We start from the raw sequence: 26,453 nt of genomic DNA, 5'->3' as shown, positions 1-26,453 counted from the left end.
TATATGGGTTAACCTGCAGTGGGGAGATTATGAGAACTGTGTTGGTGTAATAGCACTTCACAAAATTGTGTAAAAGTAATCAAAATTTAAAATTATGAATCTTTTTACAATTGTTTCTCTATTTTAGTATATTATTAATTTTGATTTCATAACATATATGATCAGCACTTGTGATGTGTCAGATATTGATATGTTAAAATGAAATGTAAAGCATTTGAGATTTATGTACTTATTAGATTCTGATAGATATAATAATTTCAGTCTTCTTTATTGTAATTCACAATTATTAAGTGTTGTGACATCTGTTGTTCTTTGTAAAGACATTTTCTTTTCGCTAACAATGACAACAATAAATAAAAGATACCAAAAAATTATATACTTGGTTTAATCCTTTATCCAAGTGTAAGCAAATGAAGTTTACAGGACTGCAACAATAAATAGAAGGAAGCTCCAACTTCACATCACTTGCCTTAGTATCCCATAATGCAAAGCACAGCTCCTTGTGAAAATGTATAATGCTTTGCATTATGGGAAGGGTCACTACTCAGATCGGGTTCCCTTTATTGAGGTCCCTTCAGTGGAAGCCAGATCCAGATGTCATGCTAAGTTCTAAAAAGAACTGGGCGATGGACTGAGTCCTGGATTATCCCATCATCTGAATGAAGAGAATCTGTGTGGATGAGGTTGAGCTAAAAGCTGTCATGGCTGAGTAACGGCATTAGCCGAGCCTCAGTTAAAACTTCATTGGCTACAGCATTGCCATCAGCTACCCTGGAAGTCTAAAAAGGACTGGGACAAGCCCGTACTAACGCAGAACAATACTGACTTGATGGGTGAATCATAAATGCTTTTCATATTCTCCTTTATCTGAGAAGGAAAGTTCTTTGAGTGGAGAATTATTGAGCTTTAAGCTCGCCCTGAAAGGGCAGTGAGATTAGCTGTGTTTAGCTGAGCATAGAATTGACTTGGTCTTTTGCATTTGCAGAAATCTGCTTCATTGTAGCTGAAGTTTGCTTGATCAGTGGGTTTGGATGATTAATTGTCTTGACGAAGAACTTTTCTGCTAGGTCATGAAGGAGGGATGTGATATGGGAATGCTGACGTCTCTATGAATTTGGGAGTTTCTGATAAACCATGGGGCATCCAAACTCATTCTCAGACATTTGTTCTGTATTCTTTGTAGCTTTTGAATATTTGTCTTCGAGGTATGACTCCATGCAGGAGATGTGTAAGTGATGACCAGGCGTATTACCATCCTATATATGAATAGTTTGTTCTGAGTGTTCAGTTTACTTTTTCTGTTGATCATGGGGTAGAGCTGCGCAATTACTTTGGATGTCTTTGAGCTTATGTGTTTTATATGACTGGTGAATTGTAGTTTTTTGTCGATCATTACGCTGAGATATTTGACTGTATTCTGCCATGGGATCTTAACTCCCAGTAAATGTATATCTTCCTTGATCTGAGGCTTCTTTCTAGTGAACAGTATGGCTGAACTCTTCTGCGGATTTGATTGGATCCTCCAGTCCATCAACCATTTCTCTAATGTGTGAATACTGTTTTGGAGTCTTTTGATGGCTAGTTTGGGACAGAGAGATCTTGCTAATAATGCATTATCATCTGTATATATTGCAGTGATTGTTGAGCTTGGGTTTCAGCAAGGGGGCCAGGAGTGAACCCTGCGGCACACCCACCAGGATCTTGCATTTGGTTGACATGATTTCATTTATTTTGACTTGCATGAATCTGTCTTTGAGGTATGAGTGAATTATTTTAACTAGATTTGTAGGCATATTGAATGTGATGAGCTTGTAGAGAAGACCCTGATGCCACACCTTATCATAAGCCTTCGCAGCATCTATAAAGACCGCAGCTGTGTGGAGGTTCCGGTTGAAGCCTTCGTGGATGAATTCAATCAGTCTGTGGATCTGTTGAACGGTGGTGTGGTTTTTTCTAAATCCAAACTGCTCATTAGGAATTATATCTAGTTTATTTTCTGATTGAAGCCTTGTAAGGATTACTTTTTCTGCAATCTTTCCAAGGCTGGACAGAAGACTGACAGGTCTGCAGCTTTCAGGGAGCTGGGAGTTTTTTTCCAATCTTTTTAATTGGCATGATATCCACTATCTTCCATGTTAAGGGAAAGTACTTGAGTTTGAAGATGGCATTTATTATGTTGACTAGATGTACAATGGCTTTTCTGGGAGAGTAGTTTGATTATTTTGTTTGTGATTCCATCCGAACCTGGAGCCTTATTGTTGTTCAGGTGAGTTATGATATTTATAACTTCTGTTGGAGAAGTGGGTGTGACAGGTTCTCGGTCATCCTTTTGTTGTGTTGTGGTCTGCCTGACTCGGTGGTGAATCTTGTAGATAAGATTGATGTTCAAATTTTCATAAGAAGGGTTGCATTGAGTTTCAAAGCTGTCTACCAGAGTCTCTGCCTTTTCCTTGTCAGTATGGGCTATTCCTTTCTTGGTCTGAATTGGGGGGTAAAAGTTGCCTTTTAGTGTGGAAGGTTTTCAGGAACTTCCAAATGGAGTTGTCCTCTGGGTTTAGTTTTGTTAGCTTGGATTCCCAGTCTTGGTTTCGATGTTTTTGGAGAGCTTCCCAGACTTGTCTGTTTAATTTATTCAGATTTGTTTTATCTTGCGGGGCTCTTGTGTTATGGTACCTCTTTCTGGTTTTGTTTTTCAGTCTGATTAAATCCATGATTTCCTCGGGGATCCGACCACAAGCGTGAACTGTAGTTTGGGTAACTGACTTTATTGCTTTTTTGATTTGGCTGGTAAGGTTGTTTACAGCAAAGTCTATCTCCTCTTTAGTGTGAATAGCAGGGACTAGGCCAATGTGGTCAGGGAGAATTCTGGAGAGCTTGTCCCAAGATATGAAAGAGTGGGGAGGGGAGAATTGATCTTGTGTACTAAGTTTAAGCAGAATAGGGTTGTGATCGGACAAAAGTTCATTTAATGTTTCCAGCTAATATTGGTATCTGATGTTTTTGAGGATGACTATGTCGAGTACATTTGAGCTTCCAGCTGAGCTGTGATGTGTGGGCTCTGTGGGTCTGGCCACAACAATAGAATTTTGTATTGAGTAATGGTTTAGAGTTTGACCTTTTTTGTTGATTGTGGAGCTATACCAGGCTGTATGTTTGGCATTAAAGTCACCAGCCATGATGATGGAGTCTGTGAAGCCAAGAATGGTGTCCAAGTCAGATACCAGTAATGGAATGCTGGGTGGATTATATATAGCATAGATTTTGATATTATCAGCATTTTTGGTATGAACTTCAATGCCTGTTATCTCTAGGTTTTTGGTTTGTGGATTGGTCAGAACATTGTGGCTTAGGTAATTTTAATGTATATGGCTGTTCCTCCTCCACTGCTGGTGAGTCTGTCTGTTTTGTACATAATATAGTTCTGTAACTTGGGGTTATTAATTGGCCTGAGATGTGTTTCATTTACTAATATTATGTCAGGATTGTGTCTGTGAGTGAACTCTTGCAGTTCTAGGATTTTGTTACTCAGTCCGTTGGCGTTCCATGCAGTGATCATGAGAGAGTTGGAATGGAAATTTCTTTTATTCATTATTGAGGGCTGTCAGAATCGAGTGGGTACCTTGTAGGAATTTTTTTGTGGAGAATGGCGAAGGATTTGTCATACTGAATTTTTGTAACATGGTAGCTAGTGAGGCAGTTAATACTGATGTTAGATTTGAGATTATTTGATCATGGGATGGAGCAGCCTTTGTTCGTGCTGCCTCTGCATAAGTTTTGGGCATTTGTTTTCTTTCCTGAGTTGTCAAGCTGGAGATAATTTGAACTGGGGTGCGACCTGCATAGCTGTCTTGAGCATCTTTGAAATGTGTTGAAAGGGTAGTTTTTGCTGACCCTTGGTTCTTTGGGTGTGCAGTGCATCCATTGTAGTTAGCAGGGTGAGGTCCTCCACAGTTGGCGCATTTAGCTGGTGTGGATCTTGGCTTGGTACACATGACGGTCTGGTGGCCCTCACCGCATTTCAAACACCTGTAATTTGCCTTTCAAAGTATTTGGGCATGGCCAAACCTTTGACACCTATGGCACTGCCCAGCTGACGACTTTTTTCTTAGTGGCTCAGTAGAAATTCTGAGGACACAGATCACAGTCAGTTCGTATATCTCTTTCTGTGCCTTGTCAATTTCTACGAGCACCAGTGGCATTGGCCGTTTATCTGACCTGAGCATCCTGCTCACTTTTAATGGTGTTAGGCCCCCGACTCATAAGTTCAGCAGTGATGAACTTATGAGTCGGGGTTTCAGAGGTAACACCTTCGGTTACCCTACGAAGTATTACTTTGAGATTCTTTTCACTGGGTAAAGCAAAAGTGTGATAAGGAAGATTTTTATTATCCATTACTTTTGTCAATTGTCTGTAGTGGGTGACTGAGGCTGGCTGGATTTTGACTCCTTCATCTTGATTTTTAGCCCAGGAATATGAGATTTTGTGTTCCCTAAGGGCTGATGTGACAGTGGTCCATTTATCCTTGTCCCTTTGTATAACAGGTGGAACCTTTTCGGTGTTCCTTGGGACGTCTGGTGTTTGTGAGTCTTCATCCATCTGGTCCTCTGTAGTTCTTCGTCTTTTGTTAGAATGCTCTCCCTGAGAGTTGTTTTAACAGGGGGATTTTGGTGACAGAGCAGTAATGAGTTCTTCTTGTGATATCTCATTCTCCTCCTCCTCTCCATCCTGATCATTAGAGTGAATGTACTGTTTTATAAATCCCGGCCAGTCAGATTCAGGCTTGCCTATTATGACTTTCAGTACCTCTAGGGACTGCTCCTTACTAAGGATCTGGATCTGCTCTTTGATGTTTTCCATATCAAAGTGGCGATTTCCTGCCAGCAGAAATTGTTTGATAGCAGTATAAATAATATCCCGCAATGCTAGGGGCCTGCCAGCAAAGTGTTCTGTAGACCTAGATGGGATGGACTACTAGCAGTATGTAATCCTGCAGGACTAGGGGCCTACTAGCAAAATTTAGTCTTGTTGCAACCTACTAATTGTGGAAAGGAATACTCCTTTCCCCAAGGTTGAAGTAGTGCAGAAGTCATATTTTCATATATGAGTTGTCAAAAGGTGTCACACTTTATTATTAAATGACTCTGAATTAGAGAAAATTATTGGAAATATTTTCACTTGGTTATACTATAAATTAAAGATACCAAGAAATTATATACTTGTTTAAATCCTTTATCCAAGTGTAAGCAAAGAAAGTTTGCATCTGTGGGAAGGGTCACTACCCAGACTCAATAAAGAGACCTGAATAAAGGTTGAAACCGGTCTAGGTAATCCTTCCCATTATACATGTCCTTAAGGAGATGTGCTTTGTATTATGGGATACTAAGGCAAGTGATGTGAAGTCATTAGCTTCTTTATACTAGTTACCCCAGTCCTGAAAATACTTCAGGCACAAACTTTGTTTGCTTACACTTGGATAAAGGATTAAACCAAGTATATAATTTCTTGGTATCTTTAATTTATAGTATAACCAACTAAAAAACTTCCAATAACAATTTGTCAGCCATTACTACCTAACTTCTCACTTGCAATTTACATGAAGTATGCATGCTCATCAAGTAATTGATGGGTGGTTGGCAGCTGACAGAGAGAGTGTTCAACACCAGGTTAATTAGGATAACAAGTAGGGAGAGAATGGCGACCAGAGAATTTTGTTTTTAGGAAGTTTTTAAGAAACTGTGACAGTTGGGAGAATATTAATAGAAGATTCCAAAAAGGAATCATATCATTTTAAATCTTTAAACTGGAAGAGTTGAGACTGTCAACAGGTGATTAGTAAATAAAAAAAAGATATTTAAGTAGATGTTCTAATTCAATTCAAAGAAATGCTTATAAAAAGTACACTGTAAACTTAACATGAAGAGCTGTGCATTGATATTTTTATTTATGAAATACTAGCAGAAATTGTTTCTTTCTCTTGTAAAAAAAATTTGGTGATTTGTGCAACATATTGAACTGCATGAAGTAAAATTAATTATACTCCAGTGAAACAGAAGGATGATTGAAAAAATAATGTATGCCAAATAAAAAATTTAAAAAAAGAATTCCATGGAAGTGAAGAGGGAGTTCAGAGAGGGCTTAACAAAGAAACTGACTGATGAACATTTTGTTGTTGTGAAAACAAAGTGTTTAGTCTAGTAGACATGATTAAGTATATGTTAGACAAACCAGTTATAGAATCAGTTAAAGAGGGAATGATTTTATTCTTTTAAGATAAGGAGATCTCTAAAGTGTAGACTTATTTCTGAATGCCTTGAATTAATTTTATTTAAAATGTATATAGTGTTGTTGAGTTTCATTAAATAGATATATATTTTTAATGAAACTCAAGTGAAACGTCCCTTTTGGTCTCAAGTTAATAATTTTCCAGATTCAAGCAGAAATATTTAAGTCATTGCACCAATTGGATCGAACTCTTGTGTAATTACTTAACACTCGCTTTAAAAAATAATCTCTTTACAGAGATATAAATGGCACAGCTGACAGATTTGGCCAGCATTTTGTTACAGCATATTCAGTTTAACCATCTAGTGAATTGATGGTTCTGTGGATGATTCATACCAACCATTATTAACATACTGTTCATCATACTTCTCTTTAAACTTATTCACCAACAACGTACTTGGCAATTTCTTCAGGCAACTCATTCACCACTCCCTGTGGAAAAAAAAAGCTGGTCATCTAGTCACACTCTTATACAACTTCCAGGGGTGATCCCTTGTTCTCTCCATCCAATCATGTATTAAAATTTTCATCAGCAGTTATTATTAAAATCTATTTAATGTTACTAATGCTACTAAGTTACTAAAATCCATTTAGTAACTTAGATCTTTGTCATGTTCTTTCTTTCTCACCTGTCAACTATACTTTATATCATATCCTCATATCTTCATAGGGAGTATTTCACCATTTGGTCATTTGCCTGTGAATCATCTCTATTACTTCCACATCGCAAAAAAATTTAGACAATGAAATTGTGCACAAGAGTCCAAATGGGTCATATAAAGAGGATAATAACTTCCTCATTGTTGCTTATTCTGTGTTTAACCCCCACCAACCGGCCACGACATCTATAGACGTTCAGCTAAATCTGGATACGAAGCTCTAACACCCATCGAATAACATGGATAAGAAGTGCAATTTGGTGTCACTATTTCATCCACATCAGCCGGTAGGGAGATTAATATCCTTTAAGCTATTTTGCCCACTTCTGTGATATATTCTCTTATTTTCAATACTTTATCCCATCCCCAATCCTTAACTTCATCAATTTCTAGGAATCCACTTCTGTCTGTGTGATATATAACTTGTATTTTTTTTTTTCATCCCAAAACACACAACTTTGAAACACTGAACTGGCAGTTATTATCTTTTGTCTGAACTGTCAGTGTGTTTAGATCATCCTATGGGATCTTTACATCACCTTAACTTTTGTCCTTTTTAATTTCTTAGCATCAGTGTATAACTTTATATTTCCAATTAACTCATTCCCAGTATTGTAAATGCACATGGGCTATCTATTTTAAAAAATCACTCACCAGAATGAATTAATTTAGTTACCGATTTAAAACATTTTACAAATTTATTTTTAATGGCATACTACACTAATTCCATGTATACTATGTTACAAATTTTTACCACCAAAATTTATGTTGTCTGCTAGAGTATGCCCACAGATTTGAGATCCTTCAATACTTCTGTGCATGTCACAAAAAGGAGAATCCATTCTGATAATAGGGTAATCAATCAGTCTTCTGGGATGAGTTGTTTATTATTACACGTCGGAAAATTAACTTCTCTTTTATGATCATTGCAGTTTTTAAAGTGGTAACTATTTTGTTTGTATAATAGTTGGGAAATTTTTCTATAAAGCACGTGATTTTGGGTGTTGACGACCAATTCATATGTCCTTCATTTCTTTCTCCCCTTCATTGCTAATGTCCAAGAGTTAATTAAATCTCATTCTGAGGAATTGAGTGATTCCGACCTGCTAAATTTAGATGCACAGCGGGAAGAATATGAAGAAAATTTAACCACTGATAGTCAGCCAAAAGAGATTTCACAGAAACAATTTGAAAATATTTGTCATACAATCGAAGTTTTTAAGCAGTAATGCTTAGAGACTGACCCTGATGAAGAGAGAAGCATAAAATTTGCAGAAGAGGCAATAAGGCCATACTGTCGGTTGTATGTAAAAAAGAAACAAAATGCCTGCCAAACTCAATTCTTTGTTAAGAAGCAGAATAATAAATTTATATTCTGAATATGTTTTATTATCTTTCAGCTTCATGTTTTCCTTTAACTAGGCCCTGAGACATACCTTAATTCTTTTATAAAAAAATTAAGGTTCAAAAAAGAAATTTGAGGAACAAATTATACTTTTCCCCATAGGTTACTATATTCGATTAATGCGCCTGTTTTAAATAACGCATTAGGTGCACTAATCGAGGGATTGCTGTACCACTTTTGGATGTCTTTCCATCAGCCGTCCTCTTATTCATATATCAACTTTGTCTCTCCTCACTGGCTTCAGTTTACATAATAGTCTTCTTTTCAATATCCTGTCATATGCCGTTGCAACATCTAGTGGTATCATGGTGTTGGCATTTCTCATATCCATCATTACTCTCAATTTATTGTAAAAAGTGAGTAAATTACTAGACAAGATCTCCCCTTCACAGAGCCATGTTATTCCTCATTGAGTATCATATTCCTATCAACCAATTTCTGATATTTGCCTTTAACTAATTTTTTTCTAGCATCTTCACCACTCTTAAGAAACTAATTGGCTTCTAATTTTCTACCTGTCTTGTAGCTTCCATAATTTAATGGAATTGTATTGTCTTTCTCTCACTTCCTTTGGACATAGGGATACTGCCATTTCTCATAGGACATCTCCTCCAATCTTATGGTTGTATTGACATTGAGATTTTTTAATATCCTAATATCCAGTTTCATCAGTCCATTTTATTCTTAGACCTTTGCAAAACAGTAATTCAGTAATTCAACCATTTCTTCAGTTTCCATCACCTCCTACCATGTGTAATAATTAAAGTTATCCTCCCATAATCATTCTGCCTTTTGTTTACTTGTTTACTACATATGAAGAAACTGCTCTGAATTTTCTTTGGCATGCTTGGAAATTTGATCTTACAATCTCATTTTGCTTTCCCTGCTATTCTGTTCATTCTTTTTTCTGCTTTGAACTACTTCGGAGTTTGATTATCACATTTCACTTTATTTTCTGATTTATCCTCCTGACATTGGGATATGAGTCTAGTGCTATTTTCATTAACCCCTTCCCCTTCACCACTACCTGTGCATTATTAACATCTTTCCCTTGCAGTTTCTTATTCTATGGCATTGCTCCAAGTTAACTCCTGAGTTGTAATAAATCCATGGTCTAGCCTTCATTGTCACTTTTTCAGCTGGGAGACAAAGCAAAACATCTTGGTTATGGATAAACTCTCTGCTGTTATCATCAGATTCAGCATTCTTAAAGTTGGACCCCTTTTATCACATGGTATTTTAATATATTTTTTAAAGTGTAAATGGTTTCTAGAAAAGAGAAATATTTAATTTGAAACAAGCCATATTTCTGGGAGTGATTGAGTTTTATGATTATCATAATTTATGAAGCATATATTATATGTTTTTGATTCTAATGTATGATATTTCTTTGTAAAAACATCAACAGTGGTAATCTTGGCTGAAGACAACTATGTTCAGGAAAAATTGAAAAATCATGATATACATGTTCAGACTATTTCTGAAGTGTCACCTATTGAAGTTCAACCAGCTAGAGTTCTCAGTCACATTTATAGTTACTTAGGTGAGATATTCAACGTGTACTTCTAATCATTTTAAATAAATCTGTTGATATGTACTTGGTTTACTGTTTGGCATATTTGATCTGAAACCCCTTTTCAAACATTGCAGACATATTCCACTCATGTTAATTAACATTAATACAGAACAAAAACTGATTTCACTTGCATTAATTAATTTTCAAATATTAAATTAGACTTCACAGAGCATACAGTCAATACCAGTTATATCCTGGTATTTTCAGTGGTTCTTGCTGTTCCACTTCACTGAAATCTACTCATGTAACTTCATGCATGGAAGTAAAGGCATACATGTTGGTTTTCTCTGTTCTTAATCCAGTCGGTATAGAAAGACTGCTTATAAAGAAAATTATATGTAAATTTTGAAATAGTAGTTAAATAGTGAAGATAAAAATCTGTCTTCTGAAAAACTGCAAAAAAATAAAAACTATACAGAGGAAATCAGCAAGACTAACTCCCCAAACTGGGAAAGACTGAAGTTATGGAGTATTACTTCACAAGCATCTTTAAAATTTTTTTCTAGGTCTGAGCATATGATGCACAGTGTAAGCCATTGCTTAAATTGTTATGTATTTAACATTGCCTAAGGATAAAATTTAGCCTTATCCCAATGGGGAGGCTGCACCATACCTTGCTTTAGCAGCGTCACATGCAATGATCAGACAAGATGCTCAACTCAAATATGTATGCAAAGAGGGAACACCAGATATCTATCACACATTAAAAAAAAATGCATCAAATTAGGCTTCAAAGAGCATACAGTCAACACATACACATCTTGAAGTCCATTGGAGAAAGACCAAAGGAATGGTTTGCAGTAGAGGATTTAATATAAAGTGAATTTCTTTTACCATGGCATTGTTGTCATGGAGCTTTGGGTGAGACCATTTTGTTACTTTGTTCCATTGAACCTGATTCACTTTAAAAGTAGTTCCTCTAGTGAAAGTTGGCAATATATCATAGGTGTTCCTTTTAAAATTCACAACTCTCAACAGAATCAACTGAAATAGAAAGACTAAGGCAAATCAAAGACAGAAATTCATGATCAGGCTTTAGTTACTTAGCCAGCAAATAAACCATCTACAAAAGATTCTTTATGAAGTTTCAGGAGGAAAGAACAGAACTCTCACCAGCATTAGTGAAGGTGATTGAGACAATTGACATGCTAGACACCTTCAAAAAGTACAAAATTCTCTCTTCCAAGATGATGGTACTTCTCAAGACTGTTCCTCCTATAGTATTAGTGTATTAGTGCCCTCTTTAAGTAGGGTTGAATCAACCAATCACGATAGCTGAAATTATAGTGATTCCTTAGCAGTGCCACAAGAGACTGTGTAGAAATGGAGTTCTATTGTGAAGTATGGGATTTTGTTCTCCCATTCTTGTGATGCTGACACATTCAGGAAATGTGCCACCCTAGTTTGTGAAGTGTCATACTGTGTATCTGCAGAACCAACAGGGACCCTTCCCTGATTATGAGCCAGGAGTCAGTTTCATTTGACCAATTCAGACTACAAGATCCTTGTCTGTGTAATTCAGAACTAGCTGAAGATTTGTTATATGTTAATCTGGATAATATGTCATCTAGAGTAGGCAAGTCTGTGGTGTTTAGGTGAAACAATAGAATTCAATTCTTTTCCTCTTGAAAGATCTACTCTCTAGTTGATATGAAAAATCTCTCTCAGTAACATTGGTCTTAATAGATCTGAGCCAAGCAGCATTTGATATTGTCTGACATACCTTTCTATTTCACACCATCAGGGATATGTTGCAGAGATCCATCACTCCACCATTACGGGAGTATACACTAACTCCTCTATTCATCTCCTGATCACTGGTATTCTTTTAGGTCTTATTAAGATACAGAAGGAGTGAAATAAAGTTGCCCTCTCAGCTCATTATTATTTGTACTTATCCTTGAGCCTATCCTTCCAAGCAGTCTGCAACTCATCCTGTGAGGGAATTATAACTTTTGTCCAACATGAAAAAGTCTAAGATACTGTCTATGCAAATGATGTAGTGGGCACCTGTAGGCATAACATTCATAAACACTAGGCCTGCCCAACATATGGCCTGTGGGCTGCATGCAGCCCACAATGCTATTTATTTTGGCCTGTCTGCCTGATTGAAATTAATTAATCATATAGGGGAATATGAAAATAGATGATCTGAATTAAATTTTTACTAAGACTGCATATTTACGTTCATGCGATTAATGTCACAATCATGTTTCTTTCGACTCGACAATAAATTGCATTTGGAGGTATTCCCACTGTCGTATTTAATAACAAATTATTACAACCACTTCGAGGTTTTGTTAGCGTTAGTGTCGCTGCGGGGAAATTCAAAGTTACATCTCCGTGATAAGGACTTGATGTCTACGAACGAGAACGAATCGTATTACACAAAGTTGGCCATGCCTTGACTGGCTTTGGCAGTGTAGTGGTTGGTTGTAGCTGAAGCAATACATTACATAACTGTTATCATAACCTGCATTATTGTGAGTTTTTCATCATTAGTTTTTTTGTAATTAATATTGTCAATCTCGACACAGTGAGCTGAAGTAAAAAGCGTAAAATAGATTCGGAATATCGAGCATTTAACTCTGAGTGGACAAACAATTATTTTTTACGTTAAGGACAAAATACTTCATTGTTTGCCTGGAATCTATCGCTGTGCCGAAGAGTACAATCTGCGATGTCATTTTGAATCGAAACATCCTAACCTTGGCGAGTTTGATGTAAGTGAAAAGCAAATAAAAGCAGCAAAGTTATTGAAAGTCCTTAGCAGTGAGCAGCAAGCCTTTAAAAAAGTGACATCTGCAAATGAAGTTGCCACAAAGGTAAGCTTAAAAATATCACAAGAAATAGTGTGATTTTCTTTCTTGACTACTTGTATAATAACTATAACACTTTTTTTGAAGGTTAGTCAAGTGACTTTTAATTTATCATCCTACATGTTCACCGATTTTTGCTATCGGCCAATAGCAAAAATCGGTGAAACATGTAGGACGATAAATTAAAACTCACTTGATTAACCTTCAAAAAAAGTGTTATAGTTATCACAAGAAATTGTTTGTGCCGGCAGATTATTTACTGAGGGAGAGTTGTAAAAAAGTCTCTGATGATTGCCTTTTCCGAATTGTGTCCTGATAAGAAAAATAATTTTGAAAATATAAGTTTGTCCCATATGACTGTTCAGTGTAGGGTGGCTGATATTGCCGAGGATCTTAAAGATAACAAACAAAAATCGGCTTGTGAATTTGTCTATTATTCGCTTGCTATGGATGAAAGTACTGACGTGAAAGATACTGCACAGCTTTTGATATATGTAAGAGGTGTTAATAAGAATTTTGAGGTGACAGAGGAGCTTGCTGGTTTGTGTTCAATAAAAGGAAGAACAACAGGAAAGGAGATCGCAGAAAATATAAAGATGTGTGTAACCGAAAAACTATCCTTAAATTTCAAGAATTTAGTAGCAGTTTGCACTGATGGTGCCCCATCTATGTGTGGAAAAAATGTTGATGTTGTAACAATTATTGAACAGTATGCAGGTACAGCATTCACAAAATTTCACTGCCTCATTCATCAGCAGGTGTCATGGTCAAAGGTTTTGCAGTTTGATCATGTGATTAAAGTAGTATTTGCTCTGATCAACTATATTCATGCTCGGGGTTTGAAACACAGAATGTTTCAGGCATTTCTAGAAGAAAATGATGCTGAGTATAGGAATCTACCATACCACACTGATGTACGTTGGTTGAGCCATGGTAAAGTTTTTTCACGTTTTGTCGCTCTAAAATATGAACTAGTTGAAATTTTGGTATCTCAAGAAGATATGGAAAAATTCCCAGAAATAATGGAATCAAGATTTATTTTTCTTGTGTGACATTTTGGGTCACTTGAAAGACCTTAATTTGCAGCTTTAAGGAAAAAATAAGTTTGTTTTTCAATTAATGTCTCTTATAAAGGCATTCAAAATGAAATTAATTGAAAATCAACTTGCTAAGGGGGATATATCACATTTCTTAACTTGTCGACAGAATATTCCATCAGAATATCATTCAGTGGTGGGTGGAAAATATAAGAAGCACATATGACTTCTAAGTGAGGAGTTTCAGAAAAGAATGCCATTGAGTAATTAAGATGAAGTTGGCATAAAAGTGATTGAGGATCCATTTTCTGTCGAAGCAGGAAATCTACCTGTCGAATTCTAGATGGAAGTTATTGATCTCCAGTGTTCTGAAAACTATTTGGTCAAGCATAGGGAGAGTACTTTACAAAAGTTTTATTCTATTCTGGATCAGGATAAATTTAAAATTTTGTTGGCTACTGCCTACCAGGTATTTTGTATGTTTGGGAGCACATATACTTGTGAACAAACATTTTCGGTCATGAACTTGAACAAAACCAAACAGCATTTTCATCTTTAAGTGATATCAATTTAGAGGTCATAATAAGAACGGCCACTTCAAACATGACACCAAACTTTGATAAAATAGTGGCAACAAAGAAATGCAATGTGTCACATTGTGACATTCAGTCACTGATATTTCATTAAGAATAAGTGTGATATTCTCAGTGAAATTATTAGTAAGCTTTGTATTTATGTTTAAGTGGTTTTTATTGAGAAATTTTGCAGCTATATCTGATTGTAAATATTGATTATAATTTTAATTGTATTCATATTAATGTTCATATTAATTAGTATTTACTGTCGACCTACTAACAAATTTACTTAAGTTTAGCTGCAGTGGACTAGTCTAAGATTGAAGGTCTGAAGTGATCTGGCCTTCGGTCAGGTGGTGCAAGTTGGGTTTGGCCCTCAAAGACAATCAAGTTGTGTAGGCCTGATATACACCTTCAGAAGGGATGCTTAAGGTTCAAAGCTGTATAACTGAGATGAGACCTCTGCTCATCTCTGTCGGTTCTCTGCATTCCTTTAAAGGAATGCAGAGAACCGACCAGGACTTCTGACCTAAAGTCAAATCCTCACCTTCTCATGTTGCACCCTGGGTATCTACCTGGATACTGAATGAATGAGAATGGGCTGGCAATTTGGGATTTAGCTGACTGAATTGTATTCTTATTGGCTTAAACCAAAATACAACATGACAAAATTTCATGCTGGCTGGGGCATCGCCCGATTAAACAAGGGTCCCGTCTCTTTCATCAGGGAACCAAGGTGAACAGCAAAAAGTCAGCTGCTGGAACAAACTTGAAAACATACCCCATCTCAACATCACCAGAGTTAAAGATCGGTACTATCAACATAAGAAGCATGAATGGCAAAGAAATGGAGCTAGCTGAGGAATTAGATAAGTACCAGATCGACATAATAGGGGTGACTGAAACAAAAAAGACAAAAAATGGTGAGATCTTTCTGAGCAATAAATACAAAATGTTATATTCAGGCAATGACAATCAAGGAAAAGAAGGAGTAGCCATAGTATTCAAACTAAATATGAGGCTAATCTTCTTGAATGGCAGGCAGTCTCAAGTAGGGTGATGTGGGCAAATATGAGAATGGGGAACTGGACAATGAGACTTATTTGTGCCTATGGTTCCACAGAAGGTTCTACTAAGGTAGAAGTGGAGGAATTTTTTGAGGCTTTAGAGAAAGCAACTGACACAATGAAAAAGGAAAAGTTAGTCCTTGTTGTGGATCTAAATAGCAGAGTAGGAAATGATTGTCAAACATACAAAAATATTTTGGGAAAATTTGGAGAAAAAAGCAAAGCTAATAATAATGGCAAATACCTGTTGGATTTTTGCTCAGGACATGGACTGGTTATTACTAACACCATGTTCCAAAATAAAAATGTGCACAAATTCACATGGAGAGAAGAGGCAAGGAATAAGAAAAGTCTCATTGACTATGCTATTGTTGATAGTGATGTTTTCTCCCTGGTGCAGGACACCAGAGTGTACAGAGGATTTGAAATTGGAAGTGATCACTATTTAGTCTTGAGCAGAATACCATTGAATTTAGTATTGAAAAGAATAACATGTAAGAAAGTTTTAAAGCGAATAAAAGTTGAGCAGCTCTCATATCTGAACTGTAGACTAAAATACATAAAGATTATTGAAGAAAAAATGAAAGAGTTTGAGAACAGGAACCAAACTTTGGAGATTCAGTGGCAAGCCTTGACGAAAACCCTGTTTGATTCAGCCAGTGAGACATGTGGTGAGGTTGTCTGCAAGTATAGAAAAATCAAAACTCCTTGGTGGACATAGGAAGTTAAAGAGGCAGTGAAAGAAAAGAAGAAAGCATATCAAAAGTTTCTGGTGAATTAGTCAGCTTGTGCTCTTAGAAAATACTGAGACAAATGTAAGAAAGCTAAGTACTGTGTAAAACTAACTAAACAAAAGTCATGGGAGGACTTTGACAAGAACATAGAAAATAAATATCAAGAAGGTGGCAAAATATTCTAGAGGTTGTTGAAGAAGCTTAGGAATGGAGGAAAGAGTGCTGCAAAAGAGTTAGAGATGATAAAGGTGACATGAAAATGGGAGAAAAAGATATCCTTGAAGTATGGAGTAATTACTTCGAAAAATTGCTAAATGAAACAAGTAGTGATAGCACAGTGGTAAAAAACACTCAGCAGGCATACAGTCAGGAATAAAAAGCCATCAAAGAACTTGAAATGTGGAAAGGCAGCAGGAGTAGATGATATTCGACCAGAAATGCTGAAGTATGGTGGTATAAAAGTCTTACGATGGCTGCACTGCATAGTTCAGAAGGCCTGGACAGTGGGACGAACCAATGATTGAAGTAGAGCTCTCATAGTACCCATATATAAAAAGGGAAATAAAACTGAATGTCAGAATTACAGAGGTATTTCCCTACTGTGTAAATTCCTCTTGCATAAATCCATGTAAGTATACTTTATACTTGCACGGATTTATGCAAGTATACTTGAGAAATGGTTGAGAAGAATTGTGGAAGAAAAGCTTGGTGAAGAACAAGCTGGATTCAGGCCAAATAGAGGCTGTCAGGATCAGATCTGCACTTTACGACAAATAGTTGAGAAATCATGGGAATATAACATAGATCTGTATTTAATTTTTTTTTTTTTTATTTCTAAGCCTCACTCCCACTGATTAGACCTCAATAAAAGTCGAAACCGGTCTGGGTAGTGGCCCCTTGCTTTTAATACATAGCATCATACATCTCCTCCAAGAGATGTGCTTTGCATTAAGAGTAAATATTAAGAATGGTGATCTAAGTAATATAGAGCATATAAAATACTTATATGCTCTATATTACTTAAATCTTATTTCTAAGCCTGGCTTCCACAGATGAGACCTCACTCCCACTGATTAGACCTCAATAAAAGTCGAAACCGGTCTGGGTAGTGGCTCCTTGCTTTTAATACATAGCATCATACATCTCCTCCAAGAGATGTGCTTTGCATTAAGAGTAAATATTAAGAATGGTGATCAGATGATCAGAGCTTATTCTGCCTTCACCACGAGTTGCCTAGACTTGCATTACGTGCAGGTCATCCAGACTTGCACTACTTGCAGGTCCAAACTTGACTTACTTGTCTGTTTGTTACTTGGGAAATGGAGTAAAACCAAGTTTAAAATAGCTTGGTATCTTTAACATTATTATACCCAAGCTAAAAAACTTTCTACGTCTATCTTTCATCCTGAGATTTTTATTTAATAAAGTCAAAGCACCTTATGGTAACTTGTTTTGGTAAAATACTTATATGCTCTATATTACTTAAATCTTAGTATTTCTAAGCCTGGCTTCCACAGATGAGACCTCAATAAAGGTCAAAACTGGTCTGGGTAGTGGCCCCTTGCATTTAATACATAGCATTATATATACATCTCCTCCAAATGATGTGCTTTGCATTAAGAGTAAATATTAAGAATAGTGATCAGAGCTTATTCCACCTTTACCACGAGTTGCCTAGACTTGTACTACGTGTGGGGTCACCCAGACTTGCACTACTTGCAGGAGCAAACTTGACTTACTTGTCTGTTTGCTTACTTGGGAAATGGAGTAAAACCATGTTTAAAATAGCTTGGTATCTTTAACGTATATTATACCCAGGGTAAAAAGCTTTCTAGATCTGTATTTAAGTTTTGTCGATCTGGAAAAGGCATATGACAAGGTGCCAAGAGAGAAACTATTCAATTCGCTACAGTTATATGGTGTCAATGGGGCATTATATCAAGCAATACTTAGTCTGTATTTGAGTTGTAAGGCGGCAGTTAGAATTGAAGGAAGTACAGGAAGATGGTTTAATGTTAAATCTGGTGTGAGGCAAGAATGTACATTATCCCCTCTGTTATTCATTATCTATATGGATCACATTATGATGGAAAGTGGTATTAAACATGATATCAAAATTGGAGATGTTAATGTCAGCTCTTTGCTTTATGCGGAAGATGTTGTACTTCTAAATAAAAGTCAGGTATGAAAGTCAGCAATAAAAAGACAAAGACAATGAAAATAGGCAGAATCATTGAAAATGTCAACTGCGTTTTGAATGGAGAACCTGTGGAACAAGTAAAGCATTTCAGCTACTTAGGCACGATTTTTAGTGAAGATGGTAAATTAAATATGGAAATAGACAACAGAATCAACAAAGCTGGTATGGTAGAAAGTCAGTTGAATAAATTCATATGGAATAAGAGAGAAATTAGTCGAAACACTAAATTAGCTGTATACAAGACAGTTTTCAAACCAGTTTTAACTTATGGATCTGAGAATTGGGTCAGAAGTTAAACACTTGTCCAAAGACTAGAGACCGCAGATATGATAGTCCTGAGAAAGATTAGAGGTATGAATGGATGGCATCTATGGCAATATCATATTAAAAATAAGGATATTAGGAAAGAACTTGACATTGTAGCATCCAGGAAAGCATTAGCAGAGGTCACTTAAACAGAATGGGCTAGGAAAGATTAGCAAAACAAGTGTTCTCTGCCAGGTTAGCAGGAAAACAACCCAAAAAAAGACCAAGATGTAGGTGGATTGATACGGTACAAAGTACCTTAGACGATAGAAATATAAGATCTGATAATGTTGGAGTCTTGACAAGTAACAGACTGATTTGGAGGAAAATTGTATATAGAAAGTTAGTAAAGGTGTAAATTTTTCTTGTAGAACTAGCATATCCTGTACACCCCTTGAGGGTACATGGCAGGAATTTGATGATGATATTGACATCTTCAGAATCATAGATTACTGTAGCGAATTCAGTGCCCCAGCATTCAACACTGGAAAAACAAAACTCTGGCTATAAGGTAATGGAACCTGAACAACATCTCTTTCAGGCTAATCCCTGCAAGGACTCCTCACCATTTTAAGAGTTCCTTTTGCAGACTCAGAAATTAGGTTGAAGAAATAAGTAATAAAATCAATGGAAAACTTAGGGATTGGAAAGTCAGACCCCTGTCGCTTTCCTCTGAAGCTAGTGTGATCAAAACAGTTCTCTTCTCTGTATACAATATATCAGTATCCCAGCCATCTTAGAAAAATGAGAATCAATTGTATCAGAAATTTCTCAGATCCTTCTGGGTTAATCTGCACAAAGAAGTAGAAAAAAGAGATCTTTCTTCTCCCATCAGAGTTAGGGGACTTCGGCTTCTCAGTGCTTAGACTGCATTATCTTAGCAATGATGTCCTCCTCTATATAAGAATGATATTGTAATTGGAGCCTGGGTGGTGAACTCCTTCACTAATTTTGAAGGCATTAACTTCTACTTTTTGCAAATAACACTTATAATAAAGGTCCCAAAGCAGATAATGTCCCAGAACAATATAATGAATAATTTACTGATTTCTTTGGTACCAATATCACTGAAATAATGGGACATGCCTCTCCCAGCAAAGTTAGGAGACTTTGGCTTCTCAGTGCTTAGACTGCATTATCTTAGCAACATCCTCCTCTATAAAAGGAGGATATTCTCATTGGAGCACCTGAACTCCTTCACTAATTTTGAGGGCATTGACTTCCACTTTTTGGAACGAACAGTTATAAAGTTCCCAAAGCAGATATTGTCCTAGAACAATGTAATGAATAACCTACTGTTTTTTTTGGGTATCAATATCACTGACATATGGGACAAAAAAAAAGACTGGTACAAGCTTTATTTCACCATCTTCTGTACCATTTTCCCAAACCTAGGTATAAACAATAACATCTTAAACAACAAGGAGAGCGATCTGGTGTGGAGGATTGCATACAGAAACAATCTGATAAATGTCAGCAGATGGAGGTTCCACAACAGCAGAGCAGCCTGTGAATATACTGTGGTCTCAGTACAGTGTCTCATACATTTTATGCTTGCTTCAATTCTTTCAGCTTGGGAAGGCAACCTATGATTTGCACAGAAGAATAAATTATCTTTCTTTAGTTTTTCTCCTCCAGTAAACTGAAAATCTTAATTTTCTTTGTCTGTGGGATCAAGTATCACATCTGAAAGGTAATTAAAAAAAAGTATGCACGTGACCAATGTGTTTGCACTATATCAGATGATTCTGTACATAGTCTGCAGCTCCTAATGTTGCTTTCTAAATCTAGAAAAAGAAATCCTAGGAGATGAAGTTCAAAAAAATCATTAGAAACAAAATTCAAAATAATAAGGGTGAGGTCAGCCCATTTTATGTACACTAATGAATGGAACCATAGCTTATATACCTTATACCTCTTTATGCTTTATGTAGTTCTTGTATTGTTCTCAGGCAATATCTTTTCATCCATGGTCTTCCGTATCCACAGTTCAAATTTTTTCCCCAGCATTTTAACAGTTATGAGGTTTCTTCTATTTGAAGTCTTTCCTAGGTGTCACTCAAGACAGCCCTGGACGATCATTTCAGAAAGTGATGATCGCTGGTTCCAGTGATCCCTAATTTCCAGCCAATATTGTCTTCTTTTTTTTCTCTCCCCTCCAGAGTCCCAGATAAAAGAAAGTGAAACAGATAGCCTTCAGCTAAAATCTTGAAATTGTGAGCTGAGGCTCTTTATCCTCTACCTCTTTTTTTGTCATCGTCTTACTAGTTGTCTCTTTAAGGTAGACAAAAGCAACTTTCATGACACAACAGGTACAAGAGAGGAGATTGACTACATGAGTGGTCAAGTTCGAATTGACAAGGTAAGACATTTCTTTATTCTCTCTTAGTGACAGAAGGTTTACAAAAAAAGAAAATGACGGAAATTATGATTGCATTGAAGAACAATGAAAAATATAAAGCTTTGGGACAATTGAAGAACTTGACAGCAAAAGAGACTTAATTTCACACCAAAAAAGCTCTATGCAGTTAAAGTATGAAAGATGTTAAAATGAGATTTCTTCTTTCAGTAGCAATATTTGAATAAATAATATGCAAGAAATTCTCAAGCCTAACTATGATTAAACTCATTCTCCTAGAAGAAAGGTGTTATTAAGTTTGAATTGACAAATTTAATGCTTTGTTATTATAACAACATAACATATTTCTTCCATTTATTCTCTGTAAGTAACAGAACAACATTTGTGTAACAGAACAACATTTAACTGAAACTCCTGAAGAACAGTGAAGAATTTGTTCAGCTAGAGGCTCTAATTTCTGCAAAAGGCAACTTAAATATTCTGAAGTATTACTTATACATATAAATTTGGAAGAGTTGTAAAAGAATGGGAATTAATTTCAGATTAAAAATCTCTGTGCATTAAAGTAAGAGAGAAATGTGAAAATGAGATTTTTTTTTATTATTATTATAGTCCTTGTTCTGTGAGTTATGCTTAGGAACAAATTTTGTCTTAAATTAAATTAAATTTCAACTTCAACAATTGTATTATTTATTGCTGAATTTTGAAATATTCTATTTTGCACTAATCACTGTGGTTAATTTTGTATATAATTTATTGTTGTTCTTAAAAGTATATTATTATGAAAATGTGTCATTTCTGAAACATAGAAAAAAGGGTCCTGTACTTACTACTATATGCTTAATTAAGAAAACTTCTTAACTTAACAAATAGGAGACAAATGTTTTCTCAACCATTCAGCATAAAGAAGATATATAATTAAAAAAGTTATAACATGAAGTTAGTTGGTTTTGCATTGAAGACAGAATTAAAGCTTATATAACTGAATTTAGTATAAAAAGTTGAAATTTTGATGAAATCTATAGCTCTTTCCTCAAAGAATTTCACTCTGTCATAAGCTATTTTGTGTGTATCCAAGTGTGTGTGGTATAAATTTGTTAAATTGATTCTAAGGAACATATTCCTATAAGTTTACTTTTTTACTTGAAAGAAAGATAAATGTTATTTCTTTATCAAGGAACTCAGATACAGAAATTTTTCATCATCATCATCATCATCATCAAATTCCTGCTATGTACCCTCAAGGGGTGTACAGGATATGACAGTACTACATGAAAAAATGAAAAACAGAAATTTTTCATTTTTTATATGAAAAACAGAAATTTTTATATTTTTATATGAAAAACAGAAATTTTTATATTTTTATATGAAAAACAGAAATTTTTCATATATTAGAAAACAAGGTCATTAAACATGAGCTGCAAAGAAAGAAATCGTCATGGAGGGTATATAAGGAGGAAGGTGACTAGCTAACTCATGAACAGTACAAGGATCAGGCAAGAAAGGTAACCAGCATGGTAAGGAAAGCAGAATCCGACTATGAGAAGAAATTAGCTGAACATGCAAGGGGAAATCCAAAGAATTTTTTGTTATGTGGCAGGTAGGAGGAAGAATGACTCTGGAAGTATAAATCTAATGAGGGCAGATGGTAGAGAGGTAAGGTAATGGAGACAGACAAAATTGTTGAGCTACTGGGTGATCATTTTGAAAAGGTATATCATCCAAGTGAAGACGTTATGACAGAGGTGACAGGGACTGATGTGAGAAGAGATTATAGAATTGTAGGTACTTAGTATATTGAAAAATCTGAATGCAAATAAGACTGGATGAGATATGGGCTTTCATGTTATGAGAATGTGTGTGGGCAACTGGCAATACCTTTTAATTAGGCTGTTTAATTTAGGTCTCAGCTCTGCAAAGTCCCAAGAGACTGGAAGATGAGTAAAATAATTCCTTTGCATAAAGGAGAATCTAAGCCTGTGCTAGGAAATTATAGACCAGTTAGTATCTCAGGAGTGGTAAAAGTACTGGAAAAGTTGGTCAAAAAAGAGAACTCAGGAATGGGTGAATAAGAATATGATACTCTATGAAAGGCAATATGGATTTGTGAAGGGTCGATCATACCTTAGTAATCTACTAACTTTTTATAATAGTGACAACGGAGTTGGATAAAGGGAATGGCTACATGATGATACTGCTGTATTTTGTAAAGGTGTTTGACAAGATACTACATGGAAATCTGTTATGCAAACTGCAACAAATGGGTATGGATAGGAAACTAGTGATATAGGTAAAAGGGTGGCTGATGGACAGATACCAAAAAGTGGTATATGGAGGAACAAAATCCAAGAGAAAGCAGCTGACTAGTAGTGTGCCACAGGGCTCTGTGCTAGGACCACCTCTGTTTAATTTGTACATAAATGATATAGGAAATTATTTGAAGAATTTTAATAATTCAGTTATTTGCTAATAATGCAAAGTTGGGTAGGGTAATAGTAAATTAAGATGATGAGGAGAGCTTGCAAGATGATTTAAGTAGGCTTACACTAAGGATAAAACATAACAGATGTCAGTTTAATGTGGAAAAGTGTCAAGTTGTGCATTTTGGGTCGCAAATATTACATGCTGTGTATTGAGGGAACTGTACTCCAAGAAATTGAATTAGTAGTAAATAGCTAGATAACGTTTGGAGGTCATATTGCAAAAGTAATCAGGTAGTTCCTGTGAGCTACCCTGGTTAAGGGAGTTATAATTCCTCTTTATAAAGCCTTGATATGACCATGTCTGGATTACTACACTCATGTCTGGTCATCTGGGTTCCTTGGGGATGAGGAAATGGTGGAGAGGATCCAGAGGCAAGTGACCAATATGGTGAATGGTCTGTGGAATGCTCCCTCAATCTATTCTTATAGGGAGCATTCCACAAATTGTGGATTGCAAAAGTTGGTTGATAGGTGAATGAAGGTGGCTATGATGGAAACATTTAAATTACTAATTTGAAGGAGGAACAAAATTTCCTCTGCATTATGCCTATAAAGGCTTTTATAGGCATAATGCAGAGGAAATATTTCCACACGTGGCTTGGAGGGGTGGTGGCAGAACAAGAGGTCATTTCTGGAAGTTGGTTAAGATTGTGGTTAGCAAGGACATGAGGACTAGATTTCTTGCTTGGAGGGTGGTGAATGAATGGATTGGGTTGCCTGAGTCAGCTGTCAGTGCTTTGTCTGTTGTGAGAGGTATGATATATTGTATTGATAGTTTGGGTCTCCCATGATGAGTCTTAGGACTTCATTGGGGTGACCATGCAATAATAGTAATAATAAAATATGTGTAAAATATGTCTAATGTTTAAAATCAGTAAGATTAAAATTTATTTTAGAAAGATTACTAGATATGGTCTGTTTCTTTTCCTAATACAAAAATTATTATGTACAAAAAATGCTATATAGTATTACACAAGAATTTGATTTGTCTCCTAAAATACTTCTAACTGCATCATTACACTTAGATCTTGGTCTTTCTCTAGGTCTTTTCTGCCATCCTGGCATCAAACACATGTTTTACTACCCTTTCCTATCCCATTCAGTTTAAGTGGCCATACCAATGGGGGTTTTGCTTACCCCATCTGGAATGCTAACAATATCAGGTTCTTTACAGATATTCTCATTTTTAATATGATGCTGCGATTGATGCCTTCTGTTAACTCTCCATTCTCAAACCTCTCACGTCCTGATATCCAGTCTTTGATCAAGATTATTTTATTTCTAACCCAGTTCTCTGATCCATAAGTTAAAATTAATGTGAACATCGTCTTGAATGTAACTGTTTTAGTATGTTGACTAATTTCTCTTTTAATCCATATAAATTTATTTCTTTAACTCCTTACCATACCAGGTTTTCTTGAAGTGTTCACAGTTTCCATATTTACTTTGCCATCTGCATTAAAAATTTATACCTAAATAGCTGAAATTATTATTATTAGACCAACAGGGAGTCAAGGACTCATCGAGGAGGCCATACATTATCCATGACAGCTTATGTCACGATTCCAGTATGACAGCTGGTATCACACAAGCTGTCATACCTTCTTATAAACTCATTCGCACTAGATTAGGCTAACTACTTCTATAGGTGAACTGTTCCACTCATTCACGATTAGATGGAAAAATCTAGTTCTTACCACTTTCTTAATTACACACACATTTAACTTTCACAAATGTCCCATTGTTCTCTCCCTGCCTTCCATATAATGAAAGATGTCATCAGATGACATCCTATAACACTCAAGTTCATACACTTCTATCATATCACCACTTTTTCTTTTCACTCTCTGCAGTCCACATAATGCCAGTCTATCCTCATAATCTACATTCCATAATCCCGATATAATCCCTCTCCACAAGATACCTGTTCATGGTGGAGGGGGACCTTCCAGTGATGGTACTGGCCATTTTCATTCTTCCTCATTTCTTCGTGTAATCTTCACTCTACTTCTCCTAAACCTTTTGTACTATCTTCCAGACCTCATCACTAGGATTCAATGCCATGTTTGCCATGCAATACAACCCAGACATCAAGAAGGGGGGGATCCTGGTAGTCTTGCATTACTTTGGCCTCTGCATCATCAAGGCGACAAGTCCTGAATTGCCAGGACAGAACAATTGGCTAGTGGACTTGCCTGCAAGGGTCAAGAGTGATGCAGTAAACTCCTTCCCCATGGTCTGGGGACAGGACCCAAGGCTAGCTGTGGTGCTTGTGTAGCATCTGGAGTAAACCTGGCATTCCACTTCTGCACTCCGTCATTGCTTGCCATATTGCCATATAGTGGGTATCCATGTGTTCCTCCATGATGGGTGTGGAGCTCTGGTCCTGAATAAAAAAACAAAAACTACTCGATCATGAATCCTTCTTTAATTGTTTCAGGAGCCCTAACAAAGTCCCAACCAACTAATGCTACAATTGATACACATTTCGATAACAAAAGTAAGAAACAAAAGACGTAATACTGGTATAAATATACCAACTTTTCTATTTAACCATGGAACAGGTGAAAAGCCAGTAGGGAAAATGTCACGTTTCTTCATTAAAAAAAGTATAGAAGTTTAATTATACAATGAAACCTATGGAGAGTTCATGACTAAACAAACACACGTAATAACCACAGTAATAAGTTTTAATAAGTAAATATTTCATCCTAAGTATCTTAGGACATCATCAGTAGAGTTAATTCAAACAATACTAGGAATAACATACAATTAGGGCGCATGATTACAATGGAATCCCAATATGCGTGCAGTAGCGTGTTATAGAATTAAATTAAAATATAACTGAGGGGGGGGGGGGAAATTACATTAAAATAAGATAACATATATAAAGAAATTATTTAACACAATTTTGTATGACAATTTCCCATATTAGGAATAGCAAGAACGTC

General features: G+C 36.0%; 1 protein-coding gene across 4 annotated transcripts in view; it reads left to right on the top strand.

The window, feature by feature from the left end:
* LOC150106691 (putative phosphorylase b kinase regulatory subunit alpha) overlaps positions 1-26,453 on the top strand; it is a 745,167-nt gene that overhangs the window by 344,495 nt on the left and 374,219 nt on the right. For all 4 annotated transcript variants that reach the window (XM_090393281.1, XM_090393285.1, XM_090393284.1 and 1 more), the window contains exon 15: positions 9,755-9,889. In XM_090393281.1, the coding sequence (XP_090249407.1) occupies positions 9,755-9,889 (135 nt within the window). The remainder of the gene's footprint in view (positions 1-9,754; positions 9,890-26,453) is intronic.

Source organism: Typopeltis vanoorti, chromosome 5 (genome assembly GCF_054136105.1).
Source record: "Typopeltis vanoorti isolate ZY-2024b chromosome 5, IOZ_Tvanoo_1.0, whole genome shotgun sequence".
Classification (NCBI taxonomy): domain Eukaryota; kingdom Metazoa; phylum Arthropoda; class Arachnida; order Uropygi; family Thelyphonidae; genus Typopeltis; species Typopeltis vanoorti.
This window is presented reverse-complemented; position numbering and strand designations above follow the sequence as displayed.